General features: G+C 39.4%; 1 protein-coding gene across 7 annotated transcripts in view; it reads left to right on the forward strand.

Moving 5' to 3' along the window:
- Nucleotides 1-13,861, forward strand: part of scn8aa (sodium channel, voltage gated, type VIII, alpha subunit a) — a 47,955-nt gene that overhangs the window by 1,760 nt on the left and 32,334 nt on the right. For 4 of the 7 annotated variants that reach the window (XM_044212377.1, XM_044212378.1, XM_044212374.1 and 1 more), the window contains 4 exons: nt 2,364-2,694; nt 7,986-8,104; nt 11,566-11,655; nt 12,929-13,057. In XM_044212377.1, the coding sequence (XP_044068312.1) occupies nt 2,419-2,694; nt 7,986-8,104; nt 11,566-11,655; nt 12,929-13,057 (614 nt within the window). In that variant the 5' untranslated portion in view covers nt 2,364-2,418. Of the gene's footprint in view, nt 1-1,725; nt 2,695-7,985; nt 8,105-11,565; nt 11,656-12,928; nt 13,058-13,661; nt 13,754-13,861 lie in introns of those variants that run through there. The other 3 variants (XM_044212375.1, XM_044212380.1, XM_044212376.1) reach the window with 2 other exon arrangements.

Here is a 13,861-nt window from a genome sequence, read left to right on the forward strand (position 1 = left end):
GTGTGTGTGCACGCTCGCGCTCGTGTGGTGCTGAAGCGGACAGCGCCAGCAGAGCAGCAGAAGGCTCTGTGACTGCGAGGTTCCGGGGTCCATTTTAAAACAGACGCCTTGGCACACAGGCTGCATGTTTTCATGTGTGTCCCCATACCAGGACAGATAGAGTGGAGTCTTTGCTGTGTGATATCAGCTTTACACGTCGAGCGTTTTTAATTAGATTGTGTTATGCAAGAGGGGAGCAGGGAAGTGACAGGCCTTGTGAATCAGATATGGTTGAGGCGGTGCTCTCCTTATTTAGGCTGCATCCACCTTTCCCTCCACCACCTTTTGGCTGAAAAACAAAGGTTTGTAGGGTGAAATATCGTGTTGAAAATGTACCATCTTTCAAACCATTAGTCATTGTCTCAGTTCAGGTGTTGCTGTGTTTCAACTGAACTCCTCTCCTCTCAGCTCCCTCCTCTTCCCTTCAGCACTGCCTCACATTAGTATATTGACCCTGAAATGTCCTGCAGCTTTACCAGTTGTCATGTAACTCTCATACCCGTTTTACATCTAAGTGTGTTAGAAAAAGGCTCCACTGAGTCATGCAGCCATTAAGGGTGCTGGGTTTTCTGTTCGCGTTTCCACAGCTATTTAAAAAATCATGAGGTGTAAAATCCTTAAATGGGTCTGTTGTCTTTGTCAGAGGTTAAATGCAGAGCCTAGAACTTGTTTCCAACATTGGGGGGAAATATTGGCTCATACTCACACCTCACACCTCAAACCTTTATACTGCTGTTGCCTGTACATAAGACTGGGCATTACTGGCGAAAAATGTCTTTCTGATATGTAAATTACTTTATTTTTGCTTTTTTCATCTCTGCAAGATCTTGAGATTCATGACAAAACAAAATTCTTAATAAAGAAGAAAATATAGCAACAGGAAATGTGAAATTATTACATAATACTTCCTAAACATTATAAAATCCTTATATAATCAGCTATCAGAAATAATAGCAGAATAAGATAATTATTGTTTGGGCTTTGCATCTGTGGTTTATAAATATAACTCATCAACCTCTGTATATGACAATGACAACTATGCAGTTTTTTCATATAAACAGACAAAATATATCTGATATCGTGAACCGTGGAATTGTATTATCAGATTTCTCTTTATAATATTTTAATTCTAAAATCATCAAAACTTATGTTACAAAAACACTTTGATTCATTCATATTTGGCGAGATTTCTGATGGGTAAATACAGAATCTGCTCATCTTTGGTACCTTAAGCACCTCAGTATAATCTTAAACCTGTAACTAGTCTATTTATGTTAACCAGCCACTGAGCAAGTTTTAAGGTACCAGTTAGAGTCACAGAATGTATGTCTGTATTTCTGTTTTCTACATCATTGTTTTGTTTTTGCTCTGGTGACGTTAAAGGATTATTTAACACAAGTCTGGTCATGTTTCTGTTCAACTTATCTCCTTAACTGAGATGAAGGCAACGGGATCTTAACATCCTAAAGGCAAAGCGAGTTTAACATCCTAATATCCTTAAAGGGACATTTCACTTTACTATAATCACTGTAGCTTTTCTGCCTTTGTAAGTACATGAACAATATCATTTATTTTAGTTTTTCTTGACTGTTTTAAAATTATAGCTGTATACACAAAGTAAAAGCGTTGCTTAACATAAACAATGTCTTTTTATATCTATAGTTATTGATAAAGAGTAAACATCTCATTGGCTGTTAAACATCTCAACTCTTCTACTCCCTGAATGTGGATTGACAAATGTACAAACAATGTAGAGAACACTATCATGGTGTATCTAATTACCCTTTTACAATCAGGATGTATCTTTGTAGTTTTCTTCTCTGGCGCTGTTATTTATCACCTCTTCAAGGAACACTAGCAATTTGTAAAATGGGAATATTGTAAATAAGTAATGTGGCAAGGATGCAAAATTCAGGCAACCATTTTTGTATTACATCATGTTATCTATAGTCATTTTTTCCGTTATGGAGCCAGTGGGATCAAATGTTATGTGGTTGTGGTCAACAGTGGTTGTATTGCATTTTCTCTACTTTTAAGTAATTTTTCTGTCATCACGACTTTATAACAAAATCTGTAAATGTGTGTGTGTGTGTGTGTGTGTGTTTGTGTAAACATACATGTATCTGGATATTTGTGACCTTCCCTTATGCATTTTGTCACTTGTTTTAAACCTCTTCCTATTCACAAAGAAAGAAAATATTATTGCTGAAAAGTTACATTTTATAGCCAAAAATGTAAAAAAAAAAAAAAAAAAGGAAGATATGGTGTTCACTTGCCAGATGAATGTTTGGTTGACCTTTCTTCTCTGTCTGTACCTCCTGCAGAGCTGCTACTGTGGATGGTACAAACCTAAAGACCAAGTAGCTGCAGGATGAAAACATGGCTGCACCCCTTCTTCCTCCAGGACCTGATAGCTTCAAGAAGTTTACTTTGGAATCTTTGGCGACCCTTGAGCAGCGCATCGCTGAGGAGAAGAACAGGAAGCCACCAAAACAGGACAGCAGCTACCGCGACGACGATGATGAGAACAAGCCCAAGCCCAACAGCGACCTGGAGGCTGGGAAGAGCCTGCCCTACATCTACGGGGACATTCCTAAGGGAATGGTGGCGGTACCACTGGAGGACCTGGACCCGTACTACCTGAATTCTCAGAAAGTGAGTTTGCAAAGATACACAAACACACATATACACATGAATAATGATGTTATCAACTCACATTTACTGGAGGTGTTTAAACCAAAGAATGTTTCTGACTATGGCTTTGAATCGAACCTCAATACTTTTTAGTACCATCCAAAATGGGTCCATAGCATTGAAAAAATATCAAAAGCTGGCATCAAATGTCTGGTCAGATTCAAAGTCTTGTTTTCTTATTTCTCGATCAGATAGTGCCTGATTTAAATTCAAATTTTACCTTGTATCGCAGCTTGCGTTTAGACAACATTTAACTTTTAAGAAAACTGGCTTCTTTTGTTCACTGAAAAAACGTTATGTAAGTATTGGGTATATGTCCTGGAAATCTGTAATTTTATCGGCACTGGTATCACAAAATTTCAAAAGATATGCAGCCCTATTCATGAATGATAGTTGTCCCTCTCCCTCAGGCATCCAAAATCTTAAAATACGACAGTATGTTGTACCAAACTATATATATTGCAATTTGCAAGTCAGAATATGATTACATTGCATCACGTCACAACTCAGCTCTTGTGCCTGGCCTGTTTTGCCTTTGTAACCTGTTTTAAACGCTTAATTTGTGATAGTAAAGTCAGTTGAGGTGTGGTTTTTGAGCTTTGGCTATTTCTGTAACATTAATCATACTTACGTATTTTCTTCAGACAAACAGATTGTGTCCCATCTTGATAGGTAACAAGCACATTATTTAGAACATTTCAAACTCAAGATGATTGTGATTTAAATCTGACCGCAACAGGAACATATTTTCTTTTTATTGGATTATTTCATTTAATTTTCTTGCGTTGCTTTTAAAACAGTGGTAACAAGTAGTTTTGATGATGCCCTCCATTGATCAGCATACACACCACTTTTGATGCTTTGGCAGGTAGACAGGTGTTATGTATAGGTGTATATCACTCGAGCCCAAACATACATATTAATATTTCACGTAATGGTCAGTTGATGAGAAGCCTCATGATGTCAAGATGAGTCGTACATTATGGCGGAATTTACGCAGACAAAGCAGAGACGTGTGGTTTGTGATGGTTGGCTTCCAGATGTGCTGTGTTTACAGTTATTTAAATTTCATGATTAGGTTGTTTAATGTAATTATGTTTTTCTCCTTGAAGACCTTTGGAGAGTGTGAGAGTCGAGCTCTCAAACTGTTGAGTGGGCCGTTGCCGTATCTCTGATGTGCTCACAGGGCTTTGGGGAAAAGGTCAGAAGCAGTAACTGTTGAAAGACTGTTGTTCCACATGACAGACTTTCTTAATTGTTCAAAAATTAATCTGTAGCAGGAGAAAAAAAGCAGCAGTGGCAGCAGGCTGAGAGGACTCTGGTTGTCTTAGAGGAGACACATGTCTGTCTGGGGTTTCTGTCATGTCTGACGCTCAGTGTGAGGACGACCGGATGACCTTGAGAGACTCGGAACATCCCCATCATGTGTACCTGTCAACCAAAACTGTTAAAGGAGACCGAATTTATTTCAGATGACTGCTTGCTTTTGTTGGACCAATCAGCCTCTGAATAAAAATGATAAAAGATATAAAAGCCATTACTCCCAGATATTGATAGAGGGTGAAATTAAGGCTCAGGAAAGACAAAAACCTCCTTGAAATTTGCAGCCATTTTGGAAAATTTGAGCCACCTATGCACTGTAGTGCTCCTGTATTCTGAGACAGTATTTTACATTGTGAACCTGTTTGTTACTTTAAAAAGAAGCAAGAATACTTTATCATAAAATGGCCGTCAGGGTGATGATTTCTGGAAAGATACATTGCTGTTGAGCTTTTCATGTATTTTTTTGGCACTGTGAGCATGGCTCGGCAACTCACACCAAAACAATCTAGATGGATAAATAGCACTACAGGTAAGACGAAAAATATGTATTTTTGATTTTGGGGTGAACTATCCCTTTAAGCATTAATCGAGATGCAAAGTGTACTGAGGTCAGTTTAATGCTGGTGTGTTATAAACAGGACTGAGCAGTGAGGCTAAAATCTTCTACCATGGTAACGTCGTTTGTTGTCTATTTTTAACAAAGAATTATGTAACAAAATTGGCATTTTCATTCAAAATGGTTTCCTCTAGTCACATTATTTTAAATACTGCTGCACTTTTGATAACAGTGTTGTATAACTCCCCGCCCCGTCCACATAGTATACCTCAGAAGCTGGTCCTACCTGAAAAAGACAAGCTTGTAATAATCTGTTTAGTCATCATCATTAGCTGAACAGATTTGCTTAGATATTGTGTGTGTGTGTGTGTGTGTGTGTGCATTTAGGTGCACAGTATCTGTCTCTGTGTTCCTCTCTCTCCGTCTGTCTCTGTCTCATACCTCCCTGTCTTTACACCGTGCACGCTGACTGTTATGTAACGCACCAGTCCAGTGCACAAGGAGGAGACACGATTCAGATGACACGTGGCAAACATGTCCAGTGATATGTGGGACTGTTGATAAATTCACTCACTAACGCACAGCTCCCTTGTCTTTTTTTCTACACTCGTCCATGCATTACTATCACAGATGCATGGACGAGTTGTGCAAGCTTCTTTGTGCTTCTTTTGTTTTGCTTCTCATAACTGCCTCTACTGGCAGTCCTGTCAGCTCTCAGCTTCAGGCAAATCTAATTATGGCCCTCGATCTAGTCTCGTTCTAATGCCAAAGGGAGCCGATGCTGCTTTGGTTCTGGCAGCTCGAGCAGCCGTGACGTCGGATCAGGTGGTGACCTTGATGGAAGAACGTTGCTCTGTATGTCTTTGTCATTGAGAGGCGGCAGGCCAGTTCTGGATACATTCCTCACAGGGAGGAGGTGGAGAGAGAGGGGTTATGGAGAAATAACCATAAAGGAAAGCTGTTCATCTTCTTCATCACAAATATTAAGTTGTGGCTCTTTTTGATTGTGTCATTTCTGAGACAGAGGGCTGGCGGGCTGGCTGGGTGGGTGATGAAGCAGCATCCAGCCCTCCCCGCTTAGCTGTCGGCTGGAACAGGGGTGTGCCACGCTGAGCTGAGCCAGGCCAGGTCGAGCTCGGTGTCAATGTACAAGGCCGGTGAAACAGATCATTTTCAAGGAGAGGGGAAAGAGGGGGTGGGGGGGATGAAGTAAGGACAGGAATGAAATGGACGACATGTGCAAGGATGCATGAGCACACTTGCTCTCCTTCTCGCTGCAGCCAGGCTCACTGAAATGTGTTTTGCTGTGGGAAGACCTGAAGCTGCAAAAAATTTGAAACAGAGCTTCTTGAGATGTTCTAATATATTTTATTTGAAGTAAAATCAGGCCTATCAGGGAAATACATGCTTTCCCCCACCACACCTGTGTACATGTATCACAGGATAGGCTTGTCTGTCATTCTTTGTATGAATTAAAGATGAATATTTAAAGTGATATTATCTCAAAAGTCACAGACGGCTTGTGACGGACCATGATGTGAGGTACATTTAATCTTAAAGAACATGATATGTAGCTCACGGTATAAGGAACATGTCAGCATGTCTCCAGATTGTTTGCACATTCAGAGAAAATCATATGCTATCCCATAAGAGAACGCAAACATATTATTTTTGGGGTGTAAAATGGCAGTAACAGGGAAAAGGGATGACAAGGAATACATGAGCAGGTTAGTACGTAGCATGGCAGCTTAGCCCTACGCCATTGTTGTATTAATGTGTATGTTTATGTGTGTCTGTGTGTGAATGTGAGACTCTCAGGCTAAAGGACCCATAAATCGCAGTCCATTTACCATTTACCACAAGGGTTGAAAGAAGGGGGCTCTTAGAATGGCTGCTGTGGCCCCCATGGCCGCAGATGCTGCAGCCCTGCCTGATGGCTTGAGCTTCTGTGTTGAAGCAGCTCTCTCTCTGTCTCCCGCCCATCCGCCCTCCCCCCTCTTCTTCGTCTTTTGCCCAGCTCCCTCGCTCTGGCTCCCTCTGCCCTGCTTCTCCTCAGCCTGCTGCTGCTACAGTTGCTGTCTGCCTGCCTGCTTCACCCGCTCTCCATCTCCCCCGTTTTCTGCCTCTCCTCGCCTCTGCTCTCCTCTTTGCTCAGCTCTGGATTATGAAATTTTCAGTAGCTTTGCAGCAGTTTAGTCATGCATTACAAAAAAAGACTCCCTACATACAGCATATAGCAGTCGTGTGTGTGGATGACAACCTTGGTTGCTCATTTTTGAGCTTTGTGTGTATCATGGTGGTCATGCATATGCACACAACATATGTGTGTGTGATGGTTGTATTTAACAGAAATGTCACGCTACCACCAACTGGGACATTTCCATGTGTGTCATTATGGCTGATCATAGTGCTGACTGGGAATGTTTACAGTATATATGAGAGTATAACACTCAGGGGAGAGGCTGCTGCATTGACCAATAATAGTAACTAGAGAGTGAGATTATCTAAGCATGTTTAACTGCGCTGGCTTGTTCTGAATTGTCTGTAGATCAAATTAATATCAGGGGGGTCATGTGACAGAACTGTGTCTGGTCCTCCAGGCAGAATGCATCTTTGTTTCGGTTCCATGTTCCTCCCTCAGATGTTTCTTGTTAACAACATTTTCCACATGCACCTCATTTCTGTTGGAGGTGCACAGATCACATGCAGTCATGTGACACCATCATGAGATCTCCTACTGTAAGTCTCCCCTCCCGTTCTTCCTTCTCCTCCTCTCCCTCCCTTCTGACTCCACTGTCTCTTGCCTTCAGAATTGAGCCGGTGGCTCTGCAGGGCTTAATGTAGTGAAAGATGCCTTGTTAAAAGCACAAGGGCTCATATCACTTGTGCAAACGCACAGAGTCTCATTAAAGTTTCATGCAAATCGCCATATTTTATTTAAACAATTAGGAGGTTATCCACAGAAAGAGGCTTGGCCGCCCCTCTCGGCTTTACTCATTTCCTTCTCTTGAAACCACCAAAGCCATGATGTGCAGGACGGCACTGAGTGACTGGGACAACATACCAACATCAGAAACATCCTGGCAGCCATTTTCACTCAGTTCAGATGTGTTTCAGTTTATTTTATTTAACAGAAAATGCACTTACTACTTACTACTTGCACATATCAAAATAAGCATTGTCTTTTATGATTATATGATTTATGTATACTGATATATATATGCAGTACATGAAATAGGATGACATTCATTATGCTTTCGGTAAATGTTTTTAATGATATATACTATTGTGCATTTGCTGAAATAATATGTTTTTTTATCTGATTGGTAATTGATTAATACTCTCTCCCTCTCTGTTTTTCTTCTCTCCACAGACATTTATAGTGCTAAATAAAGGGAAGACAATCTTCCGTTTTAGTGCCACACCTGCCTTGTACTTCATAAGTCCTTTCAATCTGGTTAGGCGAATAGCTATTAAAATTTTGATACATTCATATCCTTTGAAATGGTGTCTTTACAGCAGAGACAAAAGGATTTCCTGTTCATTTGTATCATTCATGATGATATGTTCTGTCTTTCTGCTCATATTGCTGTTGATGTTTCCTGTGACTGTTACTACAGGAGCTCATACAGACAATATGTTACGGTCAGAGATGGCAACTAATAGCATGTCAGATTTCAGAAAATTATTTCATTACATGGAAGAGCATACAGGAAGCCATTTTATCATTGTAAGCGAAGGCTAGCACAAATGATGAGTCATCCTTAACAGTAAACCAGGCTAGATCTTCTCAATAAGCCTATTATGGTTTATCACTGTGCCATCCATCTCAGTACCCAGATAGAAGATGTAAAGGCTGTACCCCTCTTTGTATAGAGAGCTGTCAAATAAAGACTTGGAAGAGGTTGGAAGGAAATCGGTTTTAGACAACAAGCTGCAGCTGATCAAAGTAATATTTCCATAAAGTACGTCAAATTTACTACATGGTGAAAATGACATTGAAACTGATCCCCGATTGACACTGGAACCCATCCAGCAAATGTCCACTGGCTACAGTTATAACATATTTGACCAACAACCAGCAAACCCAAGCGAGGCTACAGTACATGTATATTCCATGTATTCTTCTTCCTTGTTAAGACAGGCACCTACATTACCCACAATGCAATTTGAACGCAGGCATTTGAGTTGGAGATTTGAGTGTGTAATGCTAGTAGCAGCTAATGTAGCCTTGAGCCTTTAGCCCCAAGCAGACATGAGGAGCGGGCTACAGAGGTCTGGTAAATTCACTTCTCTCTAATTCCACACCCCCAGATTATTTTCATTTTCAAACTTGTAAAAATAATAATAATAATAAACTTTATTTATATAGCACCTTTCTTAACAGTGTTACAAAGTGTTTTACAAAAAGAAAGAAAGCCATGCAAGGTAGATAAAATGAGAATAAGGCCAAAGGACATATGTACAGATGAAGTAAAAACAATAAAATGAATAAGATCAAATAAATAGAAACAAAAACAGTATAAATACAAAAAAACAAATCAAACATTTCCAAAAGCTTTCACAAAGAGAAAAGTTTTAAGAAGAGATTTAAAAGAAGCTGGGGTCTTAGTGTGTCTGAGTTCAGTAGGCAAAGAGTTCCATAGTGTGGGGCCTCTAAAACTAAAAGTCCGATCACCCTTTGTCACAAACTGTGACTTGGGAGTAACCAGCAGGGCTCCATCCACGGATCTCAGTGGTCGAGAGGGCACATACCAGGTCAATAAATCAGAAATGTTTGAGTAATAAGATTTTTAAATCAATTTGAAATCTAGCAGGGTGCCACTGTAGGGAGGCAAGCACAGGGGTGATGTGATCATGCCTCCTTGACCCGGTAATGAGTCGAGCAGCAGTGTTTTGTACCAACTGGAGACAGTGGAGGGAGCCCTGGCTGATACCCGCGTAAAGTGCATTGCAATAATCAAGCCGAGAACAGATAAAAGCATGCTCTACTTTTTGTAGATAAGGAATTGATAAAAAATACCTAATTTTGGAGATTATCTTCAGCTGGAAGAAACATGATTTAACAACATTTCTGACTTGATCATCAAATATTACCCCTAGATTCCTAGCAGCCTGCTTAATATTATGCCAAGATTAACACCGAAAGAGCTGATGGAATTTGGGGGGACCGAACAGAATGACTTCAGACTTATCATCATTAGTGAAGTAGTCTTCAGCTCCATCCGTTTACCAGATTTTACACAGCTCCCTCTGGAGCCACAAAAGGCTTTATACGACTTTTTTCAAATATGCAGTAGTACTCCCCAAGATCTGTAAACAGACTTCGATGTGTGAAATCAGTGAAGTTCCCCTCAATGTCAAGTATTGTCTAGAGTTCAAAATATCAATATTGTCTCTCCATGTCATCAAATTGTAATGATGCTAATATTAGGCTTTACCACTCCCATGTTTAAATGAATGATAACAAATCCACTTTCACATTCACAACTTGAGATCTCAAAGTCACAATAAAACTGCAGTTAGTGCCTGTAGCATCCGTTATGTGACATATTTATGAGTGAAATGGAAAATATGGGCAAGGTATAATTAAGGGGAGGGATTTGTTGGCCTCCACCCACACCTCCCTCGCCGGGGTTGTCAGATTAAGAGGAGGACAAGGGAGAAACACACATCTCCTACTATGATATCGCTCTGCTAGCAACTACGGCCCACAAGCTATTGGATTGGATACATTTATGTAAACGCCCCTAAGTGCAGGATGAGTCGTCAAAAATATTTACTGGAAGAGAAAAGAGAGGAATTTGGATGTAAAAACACATATATTTGACATAAACCAAGAGATAACAAAACAATTAACACAGGGACATCAGATTAGAACTTGAAAATTTTAGTTTATATTTCGCTGTCTTTGAGAACATCAGTTGTTTTTTTTTTATAGATTTAAATTATACAGAGACAGTAAATGTAATAGTAAAACACCAAAAGAAGATTTGACTTAGTGGGATTGAATGTGAGTTTGTCTTATTTTAACTTAACAATGTAATTTTGAATTCTTCAGTAAATCACATATTAATTTGACGTACTCTATATGTTCTAATGCAAAGCCATTATCTTATAAAGATTGTGTCAGCTGAAACCATCTCAGTGTATGGTAATATCTCGTTAATTACTGAAATTACACAAACATCTTTAAAAAATATGCATAAGCATACGTTAATGATAAAAAAAAAATCTCAAAGTGACCTTTTTGTTTTTAAACACATTTTATTAAAAAACATGAAGAGAGAAAAAATATAGAACAATTTTCGTGCAAACATCCTCAGAACACTAACTTTCCAACTTCGGAAGTAAAACAAAACAAATAAGTAATGAGGTGACAACTTTGTCAAAATAAAGTTATATTAACAGCATATTTGCTTTCTTGACCTTCCACCATGATAAATGTACATTTGTTGGCAGTGTGCAATATAGGCCTTTTCCCCTTTGTGACTGATGTTGGATACAGCAGTACTGGTAGCACAAGCTAAACTAAACTAAACACTTTTTTATTCTGAACAATATTGATTATTGTTCTGTCCCTACATTTAGCTAATTTCCTCCCATTCTTATACACACGCCACAGCTATTAGCTTTTAAACATACTATTGTTTTGGTCATGCTTTTGTATTTCCACTAAATATTCACTTCAATATTTCATGGGTAAAATAATGGCCTTTGTGGTAGTGAACACATATAACCACATAAGTGCTATGAGTATGTTTAAACCCTTTACATGTTGAGGGCTGTTAAGGATGACAGGACTACAGGAATCACATTAGATACATACTGTAGGTACTGTATATTTTTATTGCTGTATTATACAGATGTATACAGTTACAATGAGGTTTGTTGAGGTTTATGATGTTTGTGATTGCGTCTATAATCCGTATTTTCCTTAACCTGCTCTTCACTCTTTTCAGCATGATCATTATGTGTACTATTTTGACCAACTGTATATTCATGACCTTTAGTGATCCTCCCGAGTGGTCAAAACAAGTAGAGTAAGTATACATTTAATATATTCACTCAGTAGTATAAATGCATGCTAACTGCTAGCCCCAGTTTGTGCCTCCGTATTACCATTACATTGGAGCATACAGAGCTAAGCATCCGGTTTTCCAAAAAATAAACTACTTTGAATCTTTGAGAATTCAGGGAAGACCTTCAGAACAGCACTAAGTTTTTTACTAAACGACCTTCTGGGATTTTCAAAGACTCCTCTAATCATCTGGATGAAAAAAAATTCTGTCCACTGCCCAATAAAAAAAGATTTTGAACTTGTTTCTCAAGTTGCGACTGTATTTCCTAATCCAGTAAGCCGGGAATGTCATATTTCCTTGCTCTTTTTGTAAAACACAAGCTAAATATTAACATGTTATTTTCTATAAAAATACAAAATATTGGCAGGAAATATCAATATATATCGATATGACTGATAATTAATGTTTAATTTTGGTTCACATTTTACAAATTGAGCAAGGACACATGTCATTTTTGGCTTTCTCTCTGCGGTGCAACTTAGGAACGGGTTCAAAATCTTTTTATTGTACAGTATTTTTTCATCCAGACGGTTAGAGCAGTCTTTGAGGATTCTGGAAATACCTTCAGAACAGTGGTAGGTTTTGTTAAACGACCTTCTGGGTTTTTTAGCCATGCTAGCAGCATGGCTCTAGGGATAGCAATGTCTGTCTGACATTTATGTGGCCCTCAGGATGAATTGTAATAACTTTGGTGATCCTTTAACTTTTTTAATCTAGCTACACCATCAGGTCATCAGTATTGTCACTGTGAGCATGTTAGTATGCTGAGGAGTCATTCCTATGTTCCCAGTGTCCTAAGTTCCCTAACCCCTTAACCCCCTAACCCTAGAACTGGGGAACATAGGACCCTGGGAACACACATATATGTTCTCCATGCTGACGTTAACATTTAGCTCAAAGCATGGCTGTAGACTCTTAGTCTTGTTCAAAGATCGCTGTGTCTTTATTTTTTGGAAAATCGAATGCTTAGCTAGCTCTGTGACTCGAATGTTATGGTAATACATGCGAGGCACAGAGAAACTATCATGCTAATTCATAGTTTCTGTAAAAAACACATTTGCCTAGTTAAAAACAACAATTGTAACAATTTACCTGACTTTGTCATTCCAAATTTATCCTGTGCCCTACAACTTTCCTGAGTGTTTCAACAGCTATCAAGGGTGCAGACATTTAGATATGAGGGAGCTTTGATCCAGCTTGGTGAGCTGATTCTGTCAACCCTTTTTTCTTTCAGGTACACATTCACGGGAATTTATACATTTGAGTCTCTTGTAAAAATCTGCGCACGAGGATTCTGTATAGACGGGTTTACATTCCTTAGAGATCCATGGAACTGGCTGGATTTCATGGTCATTTCAATGGCGTAAGTATTTTTCTTGTGATTCAGACTGTCAGTGAATGATGAAATGAAATCTTGTGCACAAATATTGCCATTGTTTTGTTAAGGAGGGTGGGTAAAGAAAGTGAGCTTTAAGTGCTACAGATGATTGTTCATCTTTCCGTCTTTCTTTTATCTTTCTTTCTGTCTGATAACCCATCTTCTGTGTTTCCCCCATTGATCTGAGACTCCTCTGGTCTTTTTCTTTGGGAATTGAAGGTTTCCATCCAACACTCTGCGGCCTCCCTGACAACACCCACACCTCAGTCACATTCATCCGATTTATCTTCCTCTTGTCATGTAACTCTCCCTCCCATTCACCTTTTCTCTCTCAATCTGCAGAAGTCTACAACATTCAATTTAAGGCCCAGTATCTCCACGTCGACTACATGTCACCCAGTAGTTTATACGACAGATTTATCTGCCTCTATATGAGCAAATACATACCCAAAAATTAGCAGCACCATGCAAAATACATCTTCATTGTTATTAGAGCTGTCCCATAGCCCATCTGTGTGTGGATTTTTCTTTTCACCTCCATATCTGCATGTAAATAACGAGCTGTTGTAACTGTGGTTTGATCCTGCAGGTATATAACAGAGTTTGTAAACCTAGGCAATGTCTCAGCTCTGCGCACGTTCAGGGTGTTGAGGGCATTGAAAACTATTTCTGTAATTCCAGGTAAGACAGGATGGGGCGGGGGACGGTGGGGCGGGGTCGGTGTTAGGTGTGTGTGTCTTTCTTTCCTTTTACCTTCCACCCTTCTCCTCAGTGGACAGGCTCTGTGAG

The sequence above is a fragment of the Siniperca chuatsi genome, linkage group LG10, assembly GCF_020085105.1.
Source record: "Siniperca chuatsi isolate FFG_IHB_CAS linkage group LG10, ASM2008510v1, whole genome shotgun sequence".
In the NCBI taxonomy this organism is placed as follows: domain Eukaryota; kingdom Metazoa; phylum Chordata; class Actinopteri; order Centrarchiformes; family Sinipercidae; genus Siniperca; species Siniperca chuatsi.